Source organism: Ischnura elegans, chromosome 2, assembly GCF_921293095.1.
Source record: "Ischnura elegans chromosome 2, ioIscEleg1.1, whole genome shotgun sequence".
NCBI classification, from domain to species: domain Eukaryota; kingdom Metazoa; phylum Arthropoda; class Insecta; order Odonata; family Coenagrionidae; genus Ischnura; species Ischnura elegans.
Window position 1 is genome coordinate 46,450,775 of NC_060247.1, and position 21,732 is coordinate 46,472,506.

General features: G+C 36.7%; 1 protein-coding gene across 5 annotated transcripts in view; it reads right to left on the reverse strand.

Moving 5' to 3' along the window:
• Window positions 1-12,332: 12,332 nt before the first annotated feature.
• The window catches only part of LOC124153676 (nuclear factor NF-kappa-B p110 subunit), a 37,295-nt gene continuing 27,895 nt past the window's right edge, over window positions 12,333-21,732 (reverse strand). For all 5 annotated transcript variants that reach the window (XM_046526980.1, XM_046526978.1, XM_046526981.1 and 2 more), the window contains 3 exons: window positions 19,741-19,792; window positions 16,468-16,628; window positions 12,333-12,605 (listed from right to left, as the gene is read on the reverse strand). In XM_046526980.1, the coding sequence (XP_046382936.1) occupies window positions 12,507-12,605; window positions 16,468-16,628; window positions 19,741-19,792 (312 nt within the window). In that variant the 3' untranslated portion in view covers window positions 12,333-12,506. The remainder of the gene's footprint in view (window positions 12,606-16,467; window positions 16,629-19,740; window positions 19,793-21,732) is intronic.

Consider the following 21,732-nt stretch of genomic DNA (forward strand, 5'->3'; position numbering starts at 1 on the left):
GATGAAGAAGAAAAAAATTCCGTCGACAAGATTAGGACTCTTTGGAGGTGAGATTCACCAATCAGATTATTTATTAAGCGTGATAACAATTAGGAGACATTACGAAGTAGATATTTCTATCACATCCAATAGGGCGAGGCTTTGTACTGGATCTCCGTCGAAATAAGTCGCGATTGTTGAAATTTCTCATTAACCGATTGAATATTGATAATATCCTCAATCGTTATCAGTGGTTCGATGGAATTACGGATTCATCGTGTCATCTTCATTTTTTTCACATTTCTTAACTACCCTCTACCATCCATTTTCAATGTACTCACTCAATACACTGTACAATTCAATCTGTACTTTTACACAATTTTACGGAGAAGAAAATCTTTACTGGTCAAAATTTATGTGAAACACTCCCATGATATAAATCCGGAAATCACCTATTGTAGGTATGATATATCGGATTTACAGCCGTTAAGTTAAAAAGAAATTACTACGTTAAAGGCAGCTAAAAATATCACGGCAAACTAGAAAGTTATTTCTTCAACTACCATAAAAAATAAGCCATTCTTGTCGCTCTAAAATGACTTAATATTACCTTTCAAGCAAGTTCAAGTCAGTGGCTTATAATCTAAGCCATTGCTGACGCTCTTAAATAAATTTATATTGACTTTCAAAAAAGTACAAGCCACTGGCTTGTAATCTTTCAATTTCTGACGTCTATTTAAGATAGTGATAGCTGGGAAGAACCAATTCCTCGAATATGTCCAGGGAGATAACAAGGCAAGTACTCCATTTAATTCCAAGAATTTTTGCCAAATACCTCGATCAATATCTTTCTTAAATTATCCATACTTAAGTTTCACAGATACTGGAATGGAAGTGAAATATCCTCATGAGATAAATTGTATCAAAACATATTGCCATAAAAGTGGAAATAAGTAAGCTTTGCCTCAGATTCCCATAAATTAATTAATAATAATGTAACTAATTAATAAAGTAACTAATTAATAAGAATGATAAAAAATTAATTATAACCACTGATTCCCAGTACTGACTCAGACCATCCCACAGAACTTATAATGCCTTCATTAAAACTCACAAGAGAATTATTTTACGCTAAAGTAAAACATGAAAAATTTATGGACTCGTATTCAATTCCTTTGCTGAATCATCTTAAATATTACGTCGGCTATGGGTGCATGAAGTGGAAGCGCCTAGTAAAATCGAATCAAAACATTATCAGAAAGATTTCAAAATGTTTCTAATTAACCTGCAGCTTTACAACAATTGTAAAGCACTGTTCATTCGGAATAATAGCCGTATTCACGAAATCGGCGTACAAATAGATATAAATAAATATATTCAAAACAATTTTAAAATTTTTGTTTGAAGCTTTCTAGGCACTCTATTGCAGTTCTCTCTATTGTTTTTGGATTTGCTGCTGTTTTGAAGTTGTTTTCGAATTTGACGAAGTTGTTTTCTAGGTGACGTTTCGTAGCCTATGCTAGCCTGAGTGACTTAGACCAGATGTGAAGATGTAGCCACCATCGGCCACAAAACGTCATCTGGAAAACAACTTCGACGCAGCGGACGAGTAAACAAGAGAGAGAACTAGTTCAAAAGTATTCAAGTTTCATATTCGAATATATCGGGCTGAGCTCAAAATTTGGCAGTTTTCAGCATAAATGCAGTTTCATAATATGTTCAGGAAGGCATATTTACGCAGATGATGAATTGATATGGCAATTTACGTAAAGCCTCGCGTCCTTCACATTCACACCGTTAAGAAATATGCAATATCGACGGTTATATTTTCTCATCAGGCCCGTTTGTCCTCGTTTTTTTAGTAACAGTAGTCTTTCCGAAGGGGCGAATCATTGCCATTTTTGCGATGCAGTTATTACAGTAACAAAAAACATGACCATCAAAAACTAAAAGTAAATGAATAAAAAAACTATAGGATTCATTGAGGCACCACCCAACTCGCAAAACGTGTAATCGAAATCTGGCCATTCAAGGCATTTTATCCGCAACATAAGAAGCTGGAAGATGTCATCATGATGGGGAATGTCATTTTCAAGACGGCAACAAGGTGAAAGGAAACGAGGTGGGAGCAGGAAAATGAGGGCGCTGATAAGAAGTTCGAATGGACACGACGAAGTTAACCTTGGCCGAATTCAAGGTACCTGCTGGAGGCCACCGTAACTACCATACGATGGATTAGTCACAAAAGCAAGGTTCATCAACCTTCACACTCATTGGATACTAGAGAATTGAGGGCAGCAAATTAAGAGACTAAAACAAAGAGTGCAAGGTGTGCGACACGAATATTACAAAAGAGGATGCTCAAGTCGGCCTCTGAATGTGTTGTCACCCACCGTGCATTTAAATGGGTTTAAAAAAAGGCGCCACTCGTGTCGCTGATGGACAATATGATCCGAGTTTCCCGGGCAATTAAGGTATAATTAGGGGTATTAACCGAAATTTATACACATGATGATGTGATGTATTAAATTCATAACTTTTCAACCATTTTCCTCGCAATTACGAACATTACACTGCAAAATATTGGAAAAAAGGGGTCGAATTCCACTCGTCACCGTACTGCGGACATAAATAATTTAATATTTACAGTAGTTATTTATTTTAAAGCTGAGAAAGTGCAAATCTCGAATATTAATATAATAATAACGGAAGGCAATAATTTCAAACACATGGCGAACTGCCAGAAAATGCAGAAAAATCTAAGTAAAAAAGATGTGAGTGCCAGACTTATTGCATACCTCGTCTAAAAACCGACGGAAAATTATGCAAAAGTAAAAATAATGTAAAATACGAGGGAAAAATTGAATAAATTATAATTATTATTCATTTAAAGCCGCTACTGGTACCTCTAATTACAAACGTTTACATTACAAGTGGACAATAAATCTCAAAATGATGTTAAGTCATTAAATACTACAGTAAATTAAATATTGATAAAAACAAAAGTGAAAAATAATAGTAAATATAAGATTAAATGAAATCACGCTTACTCAAATTATTGAATTGAATATTTTGACGAATCCCATGTAAATCATATTACAGACCCGGCTATTCTTCGTGGTATCTCAGTACTCGACATTATGATGCTGTGAAATGCGAAACCTTGGTCGTGATTGAATTTTTTTATTTCGTGGAATTGGCAAGTTTTTGATTTCTAAGTAGGTAACAGCACAATAACACCACACTATCGCAAGAAATCTTCCGACTGCGTTCCAATGTTTTCATTTAATGATATGCACAGAGGATTCCGAGAACTAGGTTGCCACGGTTATCGTCCGTAATCTTCTGATTATCCAAGTGATTCCTTCAAGTAATCCATTAACAATCAATGATTCACCCTTCGGATACCACTACCTCTCTCCATGTGAGAAGCAGGTTTCTTACCTCCCTTCAGTAATTGAATATTTTGTTGAAGGACTAATTTTTTATTCTTCCGGAAGAGGGTTGGGCAGAAAAGAAGGATAATTAAAGCAGATTCCACGCCCCCCGTTACTTCGATTGCTTTATAACGGGACACAGCAGGTTTGCGTGCCATTCGTCCCAAATTCGCTGACTTGAAAGCTCGCCGCACAAAAATTTCGACGCATGACAACCTTTTTTTGCGTCGTCCTGATTTTTACGGTTATTCCTCCGTAAGTTACGGTCGCAACAAAAAAAATATCAATTGAATAAGGCTGCAAGTTCTCTTTTCTGAGTTTCAAGTATGTGTAATGCGAGAGAGAGTCATTCTTCGAAGAGACATTAAAGGAAATTGGCCACGATGACCATACACGGTCACTGAAGCGACATCATGGTGTACTCCAGAGCCTTCGAAGTCACGCCTAACGCAAGGTGAGAAGCGGTTAAGAATTACGGGAGTTTCATTGAAAATTTTGCAAGATTTCTCAGCGTCAGTGTTTATTGCACCTTATACCGGTTCCACGGCGGATCCAGGATGGGGACAAAAGGGGGGAGAGTCTAAGAGGTGACTAATCTCCCAGCACTAGTGGGGATCCGAACTAAATTACCATTCTTTCTAGTGTAAATTGGTGGGAGCAAGCATTTCTCGCCGCGATGATTTTGCACTCATTTCAACCTCAATTACAAGACACATCAATGCTTCATGGTATAATTGGATGATTGGGTACCTATTTCAGGGATGATGGGTAGCTGGCAACTCGGGCAGACATCTGAGTTGACTGATTCTTGTCCAACACAAAGCGCTACTCGCTCGATACGCAGGTGCCGCTATTCCCGCAAGGTCAGATGCATTTCACATAATTCAAAACATAATAAATCATCTATTGCCTCCAAATAAGCAGCGACGCATATAATAACAAAATTAAATTTTTTTACGGGCATTCGTTGACTAGCTGGTACGTTTAGGAGTCCAAAAGACAATAAGGTTTGAAGCACTGCGCGAACATCTTTGCGCAGTGCTTCAAACATCGGTTGCATCACATCGATTTGACCGGTATTCGAACCCATCAGGTATTCGCTAAGGTTAATGATGGCATGGTGGTGTAGCTATTTACGCCACTAACTCGACAATGCTCCAACCAGTGGCGGATCCATGGGGGGGGGGGGGGGGGAAGGCACAGGGTCCATCAACAAAATTCCCCCCCCCTCTAAATTATATCAAAAAGTAAATACCTAATTTTTACATCGGTTTTTAGCAATAAAAACGAAATTTTAGGCTCCAAAATGCGTAAAAAATGGGTATTTTAAAAATTTTGCATGGGAGATGGTCCCTCTTTCCAGGATATTCCACACTCCCCAGACCCGGGTCATTTTCCTCCCCCCCAAAGTAGATGCTGAATCCACCCATTGCTCCAAATGCATATTTGTATTGATTATTGATTAGGTAAGAGTAGAGTTCTCCCCAGACTAAGCCAGAGAAGTGTGAGTATTGCATGGAAAAAGGTAATGGGGAGGGAATTCATTCCATGGGCCACTTTGTGTAGCAATGATTTAAGATGGGGGGATTTAAGATATCCACCCCCCACCAAAGATATAATCGATCGCAGCCACTGGATAAGACGACCAGTAAAAATCTGGGGGTAGAAATTTAAAATATTATTAAGTATACAGCTGATAAATAATCCGGGCACTTGCTATAAGAATCACCTTCCAACAGATCAGAATATTGAAATGGACCAGTCAATATAGGGGGGAGCTGAAAATTGGAGTCAATCAAAGAGGGTGCATTTAGAAAAGGTAGGCATGAAACTACAAAGAAAAATGACTTACAGTAAATGATAGTTGGAGAAAAGGGATGCCCAAGACAAGCTGCAGGTTTTACCACAGTGAGGCTTTGACCTATGTAAATGCACGAGGGACTATTCCAGCCCTGGCAAATATAACACAAAATCAGGGGTGGTTTAACCCTTCCGTGACTGCGCCTAGAAAACTTACCCTGACTGTGAGGGGTACTTCAGATACCCCATTTATAGTTCCTAAATTATACGTTGTAGTTTAGTCTTTCCTGTGAATCGACACCATGGCTCTCTTTTTCAATGATATCATACTTTGTTTTCTATTCTTTATAAATAGGTACATTGTAGGCTGCATTTACGTTTTTACATTGATTTTGTGCGATATGGCAGGAATCTTTCATATTTTGCTATTACTATACATTGACTAACATGCTATGAAAAAACAACTACAAAACGAGCCACTCGTGTAAAATATTGGCGTCATTGAAGTTGTAATACAATAAAATTTATTGCATCAAACTTTTATCCCTGCACTCATATAACAAACAAGGCTTTCTTTCTTCCCGCTAATAGCTGTATGGGGTAACTCTGTTACCTCACCAATAAAAATTGAAGTTTTCAAAAGCAATTTAAATGTTAAAAAAATCATTCATCGCCTAAATAACGACAATGCGGTTGAACTCAAATACAAAAAATATCAAAGGGACAAAATATAAAATTTATCCAACATTACCATGAGACAGTAACATTAACATAATAACAGTTTACACTGCAATTTTTTAATTCTCTAAGGCTTTGGGTGGGGATCTATTTCCCTCATTCCCACATAGCTGCCCCAACGATGAGAGGTATTGCGCGCATATCAGCAAGGCACCATGGAAAGACGTGAACCACTTCTCACAAAACAAATTCTTTAGCCTAGCCCTGCTCAAGATAAATGAAATAAGAATCATTACATTTACATAATTGATTACGTTATACATCAGAATGTATTATAAGACTTACACCAAAATGAAAAACTCATCAATTTTTTAAAAACAAGGAAGTGCCTCCAAGTACATTCTGGGTTAATGTGACATAAGTATACCTGCTGTTGAATCAAATGCAATATTCCAGTTTTAATACATTTAATCTTAAGCAATGCAAAGTAGTGCATCATTGAATTGTATCCTACTAACAAACTTATGATTTAACAGGGACCCAACATTAAAACAATTACCGTAACATACACAGTTATGTCCCGCTTAATATTGTAACTATTGAAGTAAAGAAGCAAATTTCCTCTAGTTCATGGATAGGAAATGTCTCCTTTCCTATGATTTAAGATTTTTTTGATTCATTAGCTGCATCCAAAACTTACAAATATACAAGGAAACCTAACCCTAAATAAAACAAGCTGGTATCTCATAGTCTACGGATGAAGGAATTTCGTGGAGCAAAGGAATGCAGACACAAGGCCTGGCTTAAAAGTGATACACTATTGGGACCCCAAGTTAAGAAATCTTTGACTGTAAGACCCAGACCTCTGGAGGTGGAAAGACAAAAGGAAGAAAAAATAATACCATGAATACATGGTGCTTCATAAAATTAAAAGTATACATATTTCATACAGTAATTGTTGTATCCATGGGCACAACCATTTAACTCATGGAGTCAAGAAATAAATTAATGAAGTGAAGAATCAAACATTTTCTTACCTGTGTAAAATTTTTGCGGAATGTACCTAAACCTTAATCTAGAATAGGTATCACTGGTGATAATTTGGCATTAACTAATTGTATTGATGCCTCTGAGGAATGGGTAGGTGTGGAAGGGAAAGAATAAATACCACACTGTCATTGCGGGGACTCCAGTTATCAATAGTGACACAGAATTTTTCTGTTTCTTGAGAAATGGTGGATCATCCCATAAAGATAAGAAATCAGAGATTTTTCTATGATATGATGTTTGGTAGAGCAATCACACCCGACAATGCCACAGCTCCTTCAGAGGCATCGAAAGGTACATTTCCTTTTCATCCATGAATACGTAAAATCAAAGGCATTAAAAACATACCACTACATTTTTAACCATGATGGTCATTAGGGATTCGTACTCCCTCATAAAAAGTAGTCAGGATTAAATGCTAAAAAGGCAAAATCATGGAGAAGTTAACTCAAAGATGCAAGATATGTTCTTGATAGCTCCTATTTACCCACGAAAAATAAACATGAATTCTGCTCCTGGTACATTTGACACAGGAAAATTATGTGATCTGCAAATATTTATATCATAGGTTCAAGAAAAAGGAAAATAAATGCCTTACAGATTCCTCTGCAAAATCGGAAAACTTATGTAATTAGCAATGACATGCATAGTACCGATATATATATAGAGGTCATTTTGACCAGTCTGCGGTTTAAGGAGGAATGAGAATAATTTCTTAAACCCAGAGTCACCAATGAAAGAAAAATTTCAGGTAGTTTCCTTTCATAAAGTTAGGAAAAGTTGTAAAATGACAAACATTTATTTGTTTTTATACTCAATTGGCAACTGTTGAAAGTGTCGACAGCGGTCAAAGTTACTACTGTGGCAGTTCTAGTGCTAAGATTGCATTCCGAAGAAAGATTATAGATTTTACATACCAGCCATTGTATATGGAGAGAATATGAATTCATTTGTCGCACAAAACTTTGCAGTGTTCACAAAACTTCATTCTATATCTTTCATATGTACATAACTATACATTAGTAATTAAATAAAGTTTTGCAAAATTTTTCAAATTTACTTTTCTACTAATGCCTAGCATTTCCACCAAATGAGACCTAAATCAATGAATTTCAGTGCAGACAAAAGTTTGACTTAGTATTTTTATGCACTTACAAGTTGCAATACCAGGTTATTATCACCAACGTCCTAAAGGAGTTACCAGTAACCCATGGTTCTCCATTTGTTTAAAAAAACGTATTTTTTCATCAATTACCATTCAAAAATACTTTCCATCTTCAACTAATGATGTTGTGAAAAATTTATTGATTCATGTATTCTCACAATTAGTTGGTCCAAGACATTTTTCACTTTTCAAACAGAGATGATGTAGCAAAAACTAGCAGTGGTTTAGAGAGGTAGAAAAATTATTGTTTTAAGTTATTTGTTACAACTATTACTAGACTCAAGCCATCCATTCTCACAAGGGAATACCTCAGGGAAATCTGCCTCACTTTGTCGATAATGATTGTCTATGAAATTTTCACCACTTATGAAAGAGAGGTCTCTGAGAAAAATTACATACAACTTTGGTAAATTACCCAAGCAGCAAAGTGCTATCTTTTAGATGCCAGTTTACACCAAAATATTTCAGTGATGATATCTTTCATGCTTCCATTAATGATAATATTCTTATCAACTAAGTGATATTTACCAGGACTATCATTTCGGCCCAAAATGCATATGCATAACTGGGAGATAACTAATTCAAACCAACTTATCACCAATTATTAGCAGTGATACCAAATTTAGATTAAAATTTAGGTACATGGCATCATATTCATAAATAGAAGTGATGTGGAATTTTGACACGCTTGGTTATTATTTGGACATAACTTCTTATCATTTGTAGTTTTTTTTCAAATTTTAATGTCCTTAGAGATATTTAAATGATATTACTTTTATATTACCCATGGGATGCAAACATAAATGTAATAATGGGGATATAAAATTGATATCTTTTGAGTAGAGAGTCTAGCTATATTTTCACTGCTTCTTGGATTATACAAAAACCAACTAGCGATTATAAAATCAGGGCCAAGCTGTGAGAAGCAAGAATTAAGAAAGGATTGAGATCAGGCTGTGTTTTATCACCCATAATTTTCAACATTTACATTGAGAAAGCCATTTACTATTAAAGAAAAGGCTTCTGGAGTGAATATCCATGGAGAAAAAATTAACATGCGTTGAGTAATGAGTAGAGGTCCGTGAAAGTGGTTTTATTTTTTGCTAAAATTCGTTTTAAAACCATGTGATTTCGGTGTTATAGAAAATCTTGGCGGTGTTATTATAATGCTACAATTTTACCACGTTTTTAGGCTTTTTATTATTTTATGGCACACGTTTCATGAATACTTATACTTTTATTAAGCATTTCACATAACATTTAACACAATTTGGATTATACAAATTTTCTGATAAAACTAAATGAAAGAAATGGTTTAACTTTTATTGGTTCAAGGTACATATATGAATGGTTCAAATATGTAGTCTTGGTGAATATGATCGGCAAACAGCAAATTCCCACTACCTCAGATGTGTATACTTCGAGAGCCATTCCAGATTTTTTGGATTGTCAAGCTTCTCAACACTAAATAAAGCCTTTTAAAATGCTTCTGTAGTAGCAACAACAAGCTCCTCCTTTGCTTTCTTTGACTGAGTGACTGAGTGCTCAAATGATAGCTGTCGTTTTGCGGGTCCCCTTTCTTGGGCACATTTATGTGTATCACTACTGATGTGCTTTAACAAAGTGTCATATCTTTCAAATTAAAATGTTTTATTGCAAACTTTGCACAGTAATACTCTGTCTTTCACATAAAATCCTTCTCAGCTGAATTCACTTGCCCTGGTATGAACGGTATCACTAGCTTTTGGCATTTTAAAATTCCCATCCTTTGTTTGATATTTAAAGCTGGAACAACTATAAAAAACAGTCCAACCGCAAAACACAACCTGTCACGATGGTGTTTTCAAACTGATTGCTGGGTAGTTACGGTATAACCATAGTACTGTATATCTTACAAATTGGCCGAAATGTTTAATGTCGTGGGTTCCCTTTCGATAACCCTCACCCAGGTGTTGAGGGAAGGTAGGACTGCAGCTAGATACAACAAAATCACTTAGTTTTGATTACAGCTGTTGCCAATCGGTCAGGAAAGACAGTGAAAGAAGTACACTTAGCAAAACATAATCGGATTCAAAGAAACTTAAAAAATTAATCTCCCATTTATCGATCCTGAAAAATCCAGAATGAGACGCTTTCTCACCTGAAGAATTAGATATCAGATTTGGCTGAATATCCGACAATCCATTCACGAATAAGGAGAACCCCCTCTCCTCCTATCCTTTCCATTCCTTCCTTCCCTTCTCTCAACTACTAGTGCTTCGGGCGTTCAAATACCCATACGTGTCTATGGACGTCTTTAAACAAATCGAATCGCGCATTTGACGGCCGCCGTGATCACCACGGCACCCATTTCAATCCGACCCGGCAGTGCGCCGTCTACGGCGTGATATACAGGCAATGCTACATTGAGGCCGCTTTTTGACAATACGCCATTCACGTCACAACGGCCGCATGGCCGAAATTCAGACCGCTTTCAGATGAGACAACTCTCTGCCACGCTGTGGGCCGTGCCGTGAAAGGCGGCCCAGTCCCAGCCAGCGGCCTTGTTTAAGTCAACGAAATTGCTACATTAGACCCACACTCAAGGTTTTCCTGCAACAAGTTATCCAATAACGCTGTCTTATGTGTCGCGGTGAGTCACCGGAATTACTGCTCGGCATTGACGTGTACCGTGCACATGAGCTTGTATTTCCGCTCTTTTGCGTTAAATTTCTTTCCGCACATTTTTAATTCATTATATCTAATTATTCAGGTGAGAAAGCGCCTTATTCTAAATATTTCAGGATTGATACATGGGAATCGAAGAGAGAGGCTGTGATAAATTTAACGGCAAATTCTGGCGGAAAAATCACTACAGTGCGCGATATTACGCTGATGCGTTATGCACGAGACTAAACGAGCCAATTGACGTTGGAATCGTAATGAGAAAGAGCAAATGAACGTTGGCAGCGTTAAACAATGAAGGTTTAGTCTTTAATAGATTATGACTCATTAAATGTGATTTTTTCGCTTATCCACCTAAAAATGCAAAATTTCGTTTTTATTTACCGATTTCGTGTTTCGCGAAATTCACGGACAGTAATGAGTAAACATCAGATGAAAATTAGCTCAAAGAAAATCAAGTTATTTGTTCCCAGCAGAAGAGAAGAAGTGAAGACTAACAAGAAAATAGGGAAACAAAAACTGGGAGAGGTGGATAAATGCTGGTACATATTTGGGAAGCAGGATAACTAGTGATGGGAGAAGCAAGAAAGAAATTAACAGCAGAATAGCCCAGGTGAAGATAGAATTTTGCCAAAATGGATATCCACCTACAGCGGGAAATTTAAACATAGATGTAAGGGAACAGTTTATCAGAACATACATTTAGAGTATGCTTCTGAATGGAAGTGAGGCATACACAATGACAGCCACTGGGAAATCAAGGGTAGAGGCCTTCAAAATTTGGTGCAACAGAAGAATGATGAGGATTAAATAGATCGACCAAGTAAGTCAAGAGAAAGTCCTCAGAGAGTAGGAGAGAAGATAAATTTCAAGGAAACCTTGAAAAGAAGACGTGACAACTTTAAAGGCCACATTTTGAGACATGATGGTCTGATGAAGACAAGCATCAAGGGACAAGTAAATGGCAAGAATGGAAAAGGAAGACCTCAAATGAAATATATGGAGCAGGTAAAGAAGCATGTGAAACAGAAGAAATACGTAAGTGAGAAAATATTAGCAGATAGAAGATTTGAGTGGAGGGTTGCGTCAAACCAATATTATGAATGCTGACCTGTGATGATGATGATCTTTTATATTTAAGATTGATGCATGGTTTTGTTTAGGTAATGCAAAAAACAATTTTACCAATATATACAATATTATCTATATTTCATTTAACCTTAAATAAAAACAGATTGATCAAAACATACCTAAATAAAATTAACATGACCTAAAAGTGCATACATATAATGTGACAAAATACATAACAAAAAAATAATACGCATTTCTTTGAATACATAAATAATATGTATTTCTTTAAAAGTAAATATGAAATAACAAAACCAAAAGTGCCTATTGCAAAAAGTACCTTAGTAAACAAAAATTTAACCAATATATTACTTCATATTGAGACTAAAAATATAATTTCATTATACAAAAAAAACATGACATTGATGAATTCTCTAAGAATGTAATAATAATTTCTCACTGGTATCACAGGTGTCAAATGTATTTGGTTAACATTGTATACTCATCGTAAAAATATTTTCTTAATTTGTCCTTCAAAAGGCTCCTTTGGTCCGTAAAAAGGCTACACACTCTTGCTTCTTCTAATTCAAAAATTCAAAAAGTGCATATTTTCATATAAAAATACAAAATGTCCAGAGTTTATAATAGGAATGTACAGGGCATTAATTTTAAACCAACAATAGCTTTTGCAGTTTAACTGCAGCAGCTTCTTCTCCAATAAGTTCCATCACATCTTTTAGAGTTTTTACAGTGATGCCACCATTAACCTGAAATGAGAAAACCATGTCATAGCCATTACACAAACATTCAATTTGGATTTTGAATCACCTCAAATTTAACTTTTTAAAACACAAAGAAAACCTAACCAATGCAACTCAAGCATCAATACTTCAGATAATTTAGTTTGTAAGAATGTTGAATGATGTCCAGGCACACATGTATAATGCATGGCATGGTTATGTGACATATATTTCATAGGATATAGCGGATTCATGCAATCTTAGAGTAGAAAGTCTACTTAAAAGTTAAAATAAACTGTCTACTGCAACATAAAATATCTCACAACAATGTCCCAGAAGGAATGCAGCATATGTATTATATAAATGCCTCCTTTAAACAAGTACATACATTGTATGTACTTATAATGAAATATTCTCACCTTGCAACGCAATAAAAGTTGAACTCGGACCACAAGTTTATCAAGAATGCTACCAAAAGGAAGCCACTATTAACATGAGGGACCTCAGAATTAATGAAAATATGTGTTAGATATATTAGAACCACAGTTGGTAAACGTTTTGCATTGATTGCTGAGGTATGATGTTCAACTAATCATAAGTAGATTATAATTCCCTTCACAGAGACAAATAATGCAGTCTGTAAGCATTTAATTAATGTATAAATGAACTTCACTGCTTGCTAGTAAGTACACATTAGTGGTACACATTGTGTTTCTGATTTGCAGGTGATTTCTGAATCTCTTGTAGTATTGAGTATACCAACCTAATAACATTTTACTATCCAGCCAGTCATTTACATATCCATAAAAGTGCTGTGATACAATAATTCAAAATAATTCCTTCTCCACAAAAATTGTAGTCCAAAATCTAATTATCCAGTTATATTTCAAGAAGTAACAAAAATACAAAGGTTGTAAAAATTCAGATTGTGTCACATTCCTGCAAATAATCAAAATTTCAGGAAAGTGGTTTTATATTCTTTACTGTTAATTTTTAAATAGTGATACCATTCTCATGCCGATGAACTTCTATGAAAATCAATCACAGAAAACACATACATAAATCTTTTGAGACCTACATGAATAATACTAACTTCTGTGAGTCCCATAGATAGAATTAATAATACAGTAGACTCTCGTTAATACGAACAACGTTGTTACGAAGTTCTCGTTATTACGAAGCAAATCGTTGGTCCCGTTTAAAAGGCCTATCCAAGCTATAGTAAAAGAAACGTTATTACGAAATTTTCGTTTTTACGAAATTACGAACCTAAGTCCCGGTCCCGGCGGTTACAATATGAACTTTATTACGAAGTTACACGCACAAGTCACGGCATTTAGGTGGATATTCACTACACTTAAGTTTTAATAATCGCGCCACGTTTAAGTTATTCTCGTGTACTATGCTTAAGAGCGTCAATTATGGTTCTTTATTCAGTTTACGCGCTACATCATATAACAGCCTTCATTCCTGTGAAGTCGTGGTGACCCACTCATAACCGTTAGTAAATTGGATGTACAGTCAATCCTCTTCCTATGCACATTCGATGTACGAATTTTCAGAAATACGAGCATTCAAAACTTTCAAATTTCAAATTTGGCGCCTTTCGATTTGGCCGATACTACGCGGTTTGGCGCTGTGAAACTCTCACTGTAATCACCATCTGAATAAGGTATCATTGAATCTGGTGTGAATTTAGGAACTGTTCAGCGTTTCGCCCGTTCTTCGTTACCGCGGGGAGACATTTTTTCGGCTCCGGATGCATCGCAGGCCCCGATGGATCAGGTCGCCAAAATCGTGAGTTAGCGCATACGTGTAATGCAGTGTTGCATCCCGCAGGATAACCGTACTCCTCGATAACTTACATGCAGTCCGGCTGGCGAGGGGTGTCCGATTACGGCACAATAGGAGGGGTGGATAATCCTGCGTCAGCACGGTTTAAAGCCAATCGCTGTCCCCCAAACGCACCTCACACCCTCGTCTAGTCATACAACGTTGTCAAATGCATATTCGAGCACCGAAATAAGCCTGACCAACCAAAATAAGCCCATTCTTCGAATCACAAGAACAAGTAATTATCCCTCTAGGTCCTTCACGCTTGTCGTCCCTTCCGGTTATTTTCTTCATGGAACACTTTGCAAGCGTTTCCCTTTCTTACCTGGCTCCCATACCCCCTACCCAGCCCATTGTCTGTTACTGGACAACACTCGGTGGCCGGACTGTAATTTTATCAACCTTGGAACAAGGTCTTGGGACGCATCTAGTTTGAACATCGGAGTTCATGTGTTCAGGAAGATATCAACCTTCGATTGCGTCATGGCGCAGTCTTCTGTTGAAAAACTTAAACGAATTTTCTTGTTTATATATATTTCCGCGTAATTTAATAGCGTTTATATTACACTATTTCTTTTTACGATTCTTAATAGAAACGTTCTTACGAACTTCGTTATTACGAACCTCCGATTTTTCGGCCCCGTGAACTTCGTAATAACGAGAGTCTACTGTACTAATAATTCATTTTGTCTACAGATCTTACAACTGAAGATGTATATGACAATGACATGTCATAAAAAATGCATTGGAGTAATATAAGATTGCAGGAACACAAAGTAATAAAGAAATTAATGTTAACACGGAACAATCAAATAGAATTCATTGACAGAATAATAATTCTTATCTTGAAGGAGAATTTTTAACTTTCTTTTAAATGATGTCACAGAATGATCTTCAACATTATAACTCTCACTCGTTTCTTCCAAAATTCCATGGTCCGTAAACGAAAAAAAAAATAAAACTAATAAAAATGAAACCTGGCTTTGATAAAAACACTTGTAGTTTGAAGTCAATCCACAGTGCAAAATACAAAACCACCTATACGAGGTGAAGTTAGGAACTGACACTATTGCATACAGCGTGCACAGCATCGACTGCCCAGGGTGAAGCATGACCATTTGACTGCACTGCAAAATTTTTTGCCCTAAAGAGAAGCCAACTTACCCACTCATTTCCAAGTATTGTAGCAACAGATAAGCAGATAAATTTAAATCGCTAGTAGGGAGGATAACATAATACCCTAAGAAGTTATCCCTTTGTCAGTGACTCTGACAAAAAGTGAGATTTATAGTATAATAATTTGTAATTTGTGACCTGATGTTCTGTTATAGGAAAAAAATGCCGGATCAACTACCAATAAGCTCTACAGCACGGTATTGAGTTTTACAAGAATGATAAGTCTCTGTCCTATTTTGCCAACTCTATCCTTGATTAAAATAGTTATCTAAATATTGTCAGAAATACATCACCTTTGGTCTAATTCTTTTTTGAATCACGTGCACATTACTAATATTTTAATCCAATAAAGGATTTACACCAATAGCCGAAAGTCACTGTTAAGGCCTGTTTACAAGGTTTACATTGATCCATACTAGTTAATGTGTAATGTATGAACCACCCAACTTGTGTGAATCCATGTGCAGAAAATAGAACCTGTTCTAATTTAGTTCATGCATTCGTATATGTTCTGTTCCGGTCCACAGAAATCATTCATGCAAACAGACATAAACTCTTACACGTTGATTAATTATGTAAACAGGCCATCTTTAGGGCCAATACATGACTCATGAACCAGTTGCCCTCCAGAAATGGGAAGCAGGTAGGCTGAAAAAGTTCAATGGTCAAGAAAGAGGGAGGCATGAAACATGTTTCTATTCTTCTTGTGTAAGTTGATATTTTCTTTCAAAGCTAATGATTTATGGTCTTTGTAACATGATCCCTGCTCAAGCCATGGTCTGCGGAGTCTGGGGCCTTTTGGTTGGCCTCGGAGAGAAGGAAAGCTTCATTGGGGGGCCCAAGGGCTGAAGTTTGGTAATACTAGGGTAAAATCACTCACATCTGCATAGCTGAGTAGGGCTCTAGAAGGGCTGCTTTGCTCCTGCATGGCTGACACAAGGAAATCAAAATCTAAGATGCTGGCCAGATCTTTCCATTTCCCTGAAGCATCCAAAATGCTTGAGAGGGCACTTATTACTTCCTCAGAGAGCATAGAGTTGGCTATTGAAAATAGAAATGCAAGGAAAAGATAATGAGAATTAAATTTCATCGAGGAACATGACTAGTTTAAATCAGCTAATTTTAAAGTCAAGTTAGACAGACAAAATTCATAATAAGTGTATATTTTCCCGACAAATAAAACATGAAATTTATATTTATTTCAGTGTCTAAAACAATACAGTTCAAACTCACTAAACTGAAGTTTCTAATTAGTAAAATACACTTTTATTAAGATATTTTGTGCATGGATTCTTGAGTCTATACGAAATCCCATGGAACGTCCACCCTGAAAGGCGAGAGAAGGGGAAAGCCATTGTTTCGTATCGGGTGCTACGGACTGAGCGGTCGGTCACCAGCGTCACAAAGGTAGTTTTCCCGGTTCTTTTGGGGATAATCATTTTCGCAACTTTCTGAAAGCATAGAACATCTAACAATGACAATAGGAATGGGATTTATGATTTCCTCCCGCTGTATTTTGTTCCCAAAGCAATAAAACCGAAGCAAGGCATCACAGCGAAATAGAAAGAGTGTAATGAAGGCTCAGAAGATAATTTCGAAACAGTTGCAAAAAACTATGAAATACCGATTTTTTTCCGATACTTTTAACTGAATGCTTTCATTCTGGGCTTATAAGAAGAGTAAATAAATTATTTCATCGTTTTCATATTGTTGTGTCCTCCCGTGGACAGCTCGACTAGGGGCGGCTCAGAATTGGGATCTTGGACTGACGCTGAGGGATTCCGAGCAGCGAAGGTGGTCCTCTAGGAGGGGCGGTATCGGGTAGAAATGAAAGACCCCGGGTTTGCCACAAGAAGTGTATTTAGTTCCATTGACTCTTGTGCGAGAGTGATCTCCTCCTTCGACTTCCCCGGGTCAACCCTTCCCTTCCACGGCCCTGTGGGCCCCCGCTACGCGGGTACCGACTCTTGACGAAATGACGATTCACGAACGACGGATGACGAATTGACTGAAACAATGACTGACCCCGAGTCGATGATGCGTGCTGTTTTTAAGGCATCCCCACATCCGACCACCCCTCCCCCTCCGTGAGTTCGAAAACCTTCCAACGGTACGCCACTCCTTGCTGAAAAATGCAAATGCATCGGCAATTAAAAATGCGGTTCCCACTCTCAGCAGAATCAGCGCAGTGCGGACATTGAGGCTTTCCTTCTATGAGAGTGCACACGCACAGTCTATCCGAAAATGCATTCTTTGCCGTCAGCACAATCCGCACCGCGTAGGCATAAAGGAAAGTTCAAGAAACCCACGCAGGAAAGGTGAATAGACGATGAGGAGGATGCATAGGCCGACCAAAAGAATATGCATGCATTGACAAAAAGAGTATGAGGACTTAGTCGATTGCAAAAATGAAGTCGGAACTTAACAATATCTAAAAACACGACTTATTTGTTCATTTTGAAGGTATTTACGTGACAGTAAATAAATAACGAAGAAAATAAATCGTGTAATACGTTGTTGCATATGCAAAAGGTGATTAATTAATAGCTAAATATTGCATTCAGGGCTTATAATAATAGTAAGTGTATAAATTATTTCATTGTTTCCATTTTGTACATTTTGAAGGTATTTTAGGCGACAATAAATAAATACAGAAGAAAATAAAACGTGTAATGTGTGGTTGCATATGCAAAAGGGGATTAATTAATTACTATATATCGGTGCATAGGTTTTCCAAAATTTATTGCAATTCATCATTTTAAACTATACCAAAGAAGTGTGCATTAATTTTAACATGATTGGATCAATTTAATTTTTATGAAAATTGACGCCCACGGGGAAGAAACGGCAAATTTCACGATAGCCGCGAACGTGTTAACACCTCTCTTTTTCGACAGATATTAAAAATCATGTTGACTTAAGACAGAAAGGCAACATTTTCCCAAATAAAAAAAGGATCAAACTAAGATTGAAGAATGGTGATCGTAAACAAAACCATAAAATTAAATTTATTGATTGTTTACCCACAAAGGCTAAAACTCCTCTATGCATCTAATTTCTCACATCCAGTCACCAGAGCTGAGTCTGTCATTCCATTCTAATACTTCAAGGGAATGGAATGCAAGCACTTAAGGCATATGAAGGACTAGTTTGGTAATAAGAGATGGCTGTAAATCATTCCATTCACGAGAAAAAGAGTTATGCCCCTTTTCCGAACTGACGGCAGCTGGGTGGAAAATAGCAAGTAGCCAATCAGAAGCGCTGCCCCTTCCACCTCTCACTTCCCCTCCATCCCCTTCCCATTTTCCCTCCGCTCCCCTCCATCCGGCCGACCGGCGTTGCCAGCCTTGGGAAAAAACTGTACTTTTGGGGGAGGTGGAAGATTCTTGGACGAACACTATGCAATCTCCACAGATTCAATTTGGCAACGCTGCTAGCTGGAGAGCGATCGGCACTGCACGGAGTTCGGAGAGAGACTACGGGCTCTGACACTCTTTCTCCAGTCACTCTTCTCTGATTGGCTAGAGGAGTGGGTGGGTTTCGAGCATGCTCAAGGTCAGCTGCCGTCAGTTCAGAAAATAGGTATAGGCTATCCTTTTAAGTTGGGAACAATGCCTTTGTGTTCAATGAAACCCCAAAAATGTAAAAAAAAAGTATTTAAACTACAACTGAGTTAGGCTGTCAAGATAAGAAGGGCACAGGAGAGCAAGTTAGAGAAAATGGTAATGGAGATTTAAACAAATAAAATAGTAATGGGAATGGTTCTGTTCAATTACTTAGATGATTGAGCTTCGAATCAATTGAAAAGGAATTAATACTAAAATAACTCTAGGTAAACTTTACTTCTGCATTATTGACATTACCTATTTTTAAAATGTTATGTTATGAAAGCAATCTTTAGCAAGATAGTTAGAGAAAATAGGGCAACCCACCCATCCATAATTACAGTACATACATTACAAAATTTGCACTTGATATAATATAATTCTTGCAATCATATGCAGGAGCATAATTCCCACACGTTTACTCCAGTGCCAGCCATAATATTCCACAAAACTGGAAGCAGGTATACAGTACACATATATCAAAAATATTAAATATTATTTAAGGGATTGAAAATAGTAGGCTTGAGATAACACTGTATGACACTTACCAGACTCATTATTTCTGTTCATATCCTCACTAACTTCTTCCGGTTCTTTGCTCTAAAATAAAAAAAAAAATTCAATAAAACTTATCAGCTATCAAAGGAAAATACACAAAGTAGCCCATTCATAAAAAGTTAAAATTTTTCTTCCACTCATCACATTTCGGGTTGCGGGCAAACTAAGGCAGGTTAAAAGAATTTACTTTTTATTCAGAAAAACTTGTCCCATTGATAAAAAGTATGGACCAAGCTTAAAAAAAAGGCCCAAAGCCTATTAGATCTCTAGGTTACCATTATCCCTCATTACATGATCTTCTAAGGAAAAGGTTTGCTGAATGTCTAAAAATACAAAATTTTACATTCATTTCTCACAGATTTTGCAAAGTAGCAGTCTCTCGCCATGGGAGAAAATATTGTCCTTTTTATCACATATATGACTGCTTTACCCCTTCTAACCCATTGCTGCTTCTGGTAGAAAAAATTTCAAGCCTTCTCATTTTAAGCATGTGAAAATTTTCGAAAAATTGCACAAAATAACACGTAGTTTTAATCCATCCTGAATATATATGAAGATGTATACATTTTTGATGCTGCTTGGAAGCAACATTGGCTTATGTTTTTATAGCTTTCTTCAGCAATCAAAAAATACAATGACGGGAATAAAATCACCTAAAATGGGGGAATTAATATTTTATACAATCCCCTGCTTCTTTCTTTAAATATGTTGATAATTAGATTGTGCCTGATGATGACTCTTTAACTGTTTTACTTTGTTAAATACCATGGAAACAAAAGAAATACTGAACATACGAACTATCATGAGACTTCGGTGGATTTATTCAACACCTCCAGGTGCAATGAGCACTCGGTTTAAAGAGTAATTTCCAAGGGATTATGAGCACTCCTTAAACTGGGCTTCTACTGTACCTCACTCGAATATCAAATACTCCATATTACTGAGTATGCATTTTTCCACAAATTTTAAATACAAATGAAAATGAAAATAAAAAAATGCTGAACACTTTGCATTCTACTTGAACACAGCTCCCAAATCCTCATGCAACTGTAACCCACGATTACATCAAACTTGCGCGTATGAAGAACTGCAATGCTTTGTTTTTCCTTACATGCATATTGAAGGTTATATTATTACGTTAAGGTTATGTTATTAGTGTTGCTATACTGCATCCTTTGAAAACCTAAAATTAAATGTAAAATTGGAAGTAACTTTAAAATTAGAATATGTAAACGTAAATTTGATTATGCAAAAGGGAGTCAAAAAAGGAACAGCCTTCGTGCATGCATTTAAAGGTATACATTCATTCTTCTTAGTGTCCTTCTCGTGGAGTCATCAGAATTATACGTAATATAATGCTTATTTTCAATGATAAGTTTCTGTTAAAATATTTTTAAAGATTGAGCCAACTAAATGTGCAAACCTTCATGTAAGACCCAACCATTGTCAATGGATTTAAATTGATTGAATCACATGCGATCTGTGCTGTGTATTTGAAATTCGAATAATTGGTAACTTTGTCTCATCGAACATTGAGTTATGTAAAAAAGCATATTATTCCAGGTACTCAGTGATTTGACTATTGGAACATCCCATCCCTTGTATTAACATATTTGCCGAAGAGCAGAATCTTCCTTCCAGGGTTGAAATTGTAGTGATACAAAGACTATCACTCGCTAAAACACCATTCTTGTAAAATGCCGTGCTTGCTAAACCTTCTTCGAGCTTCCACTGTAATCGGAAAGACATTAGGTATTCGTATTCCACATTCGAATTTTAGAAAAATGATATTCAACCCATCTCAATAGGCTTCAACAGCGAAAGAATGGTATATGATTATGTTCACACGCTATATACCTTCATGGTAATACTTCCGGTTCCCAATTAGGCCCTCTAGTCACTTATTCTAGAGAATAAGCTCCCCAATTACTTTTCTAATGGTGATTTTGGGCAAAAAAATGTGGAACTAATATTCCAAGATA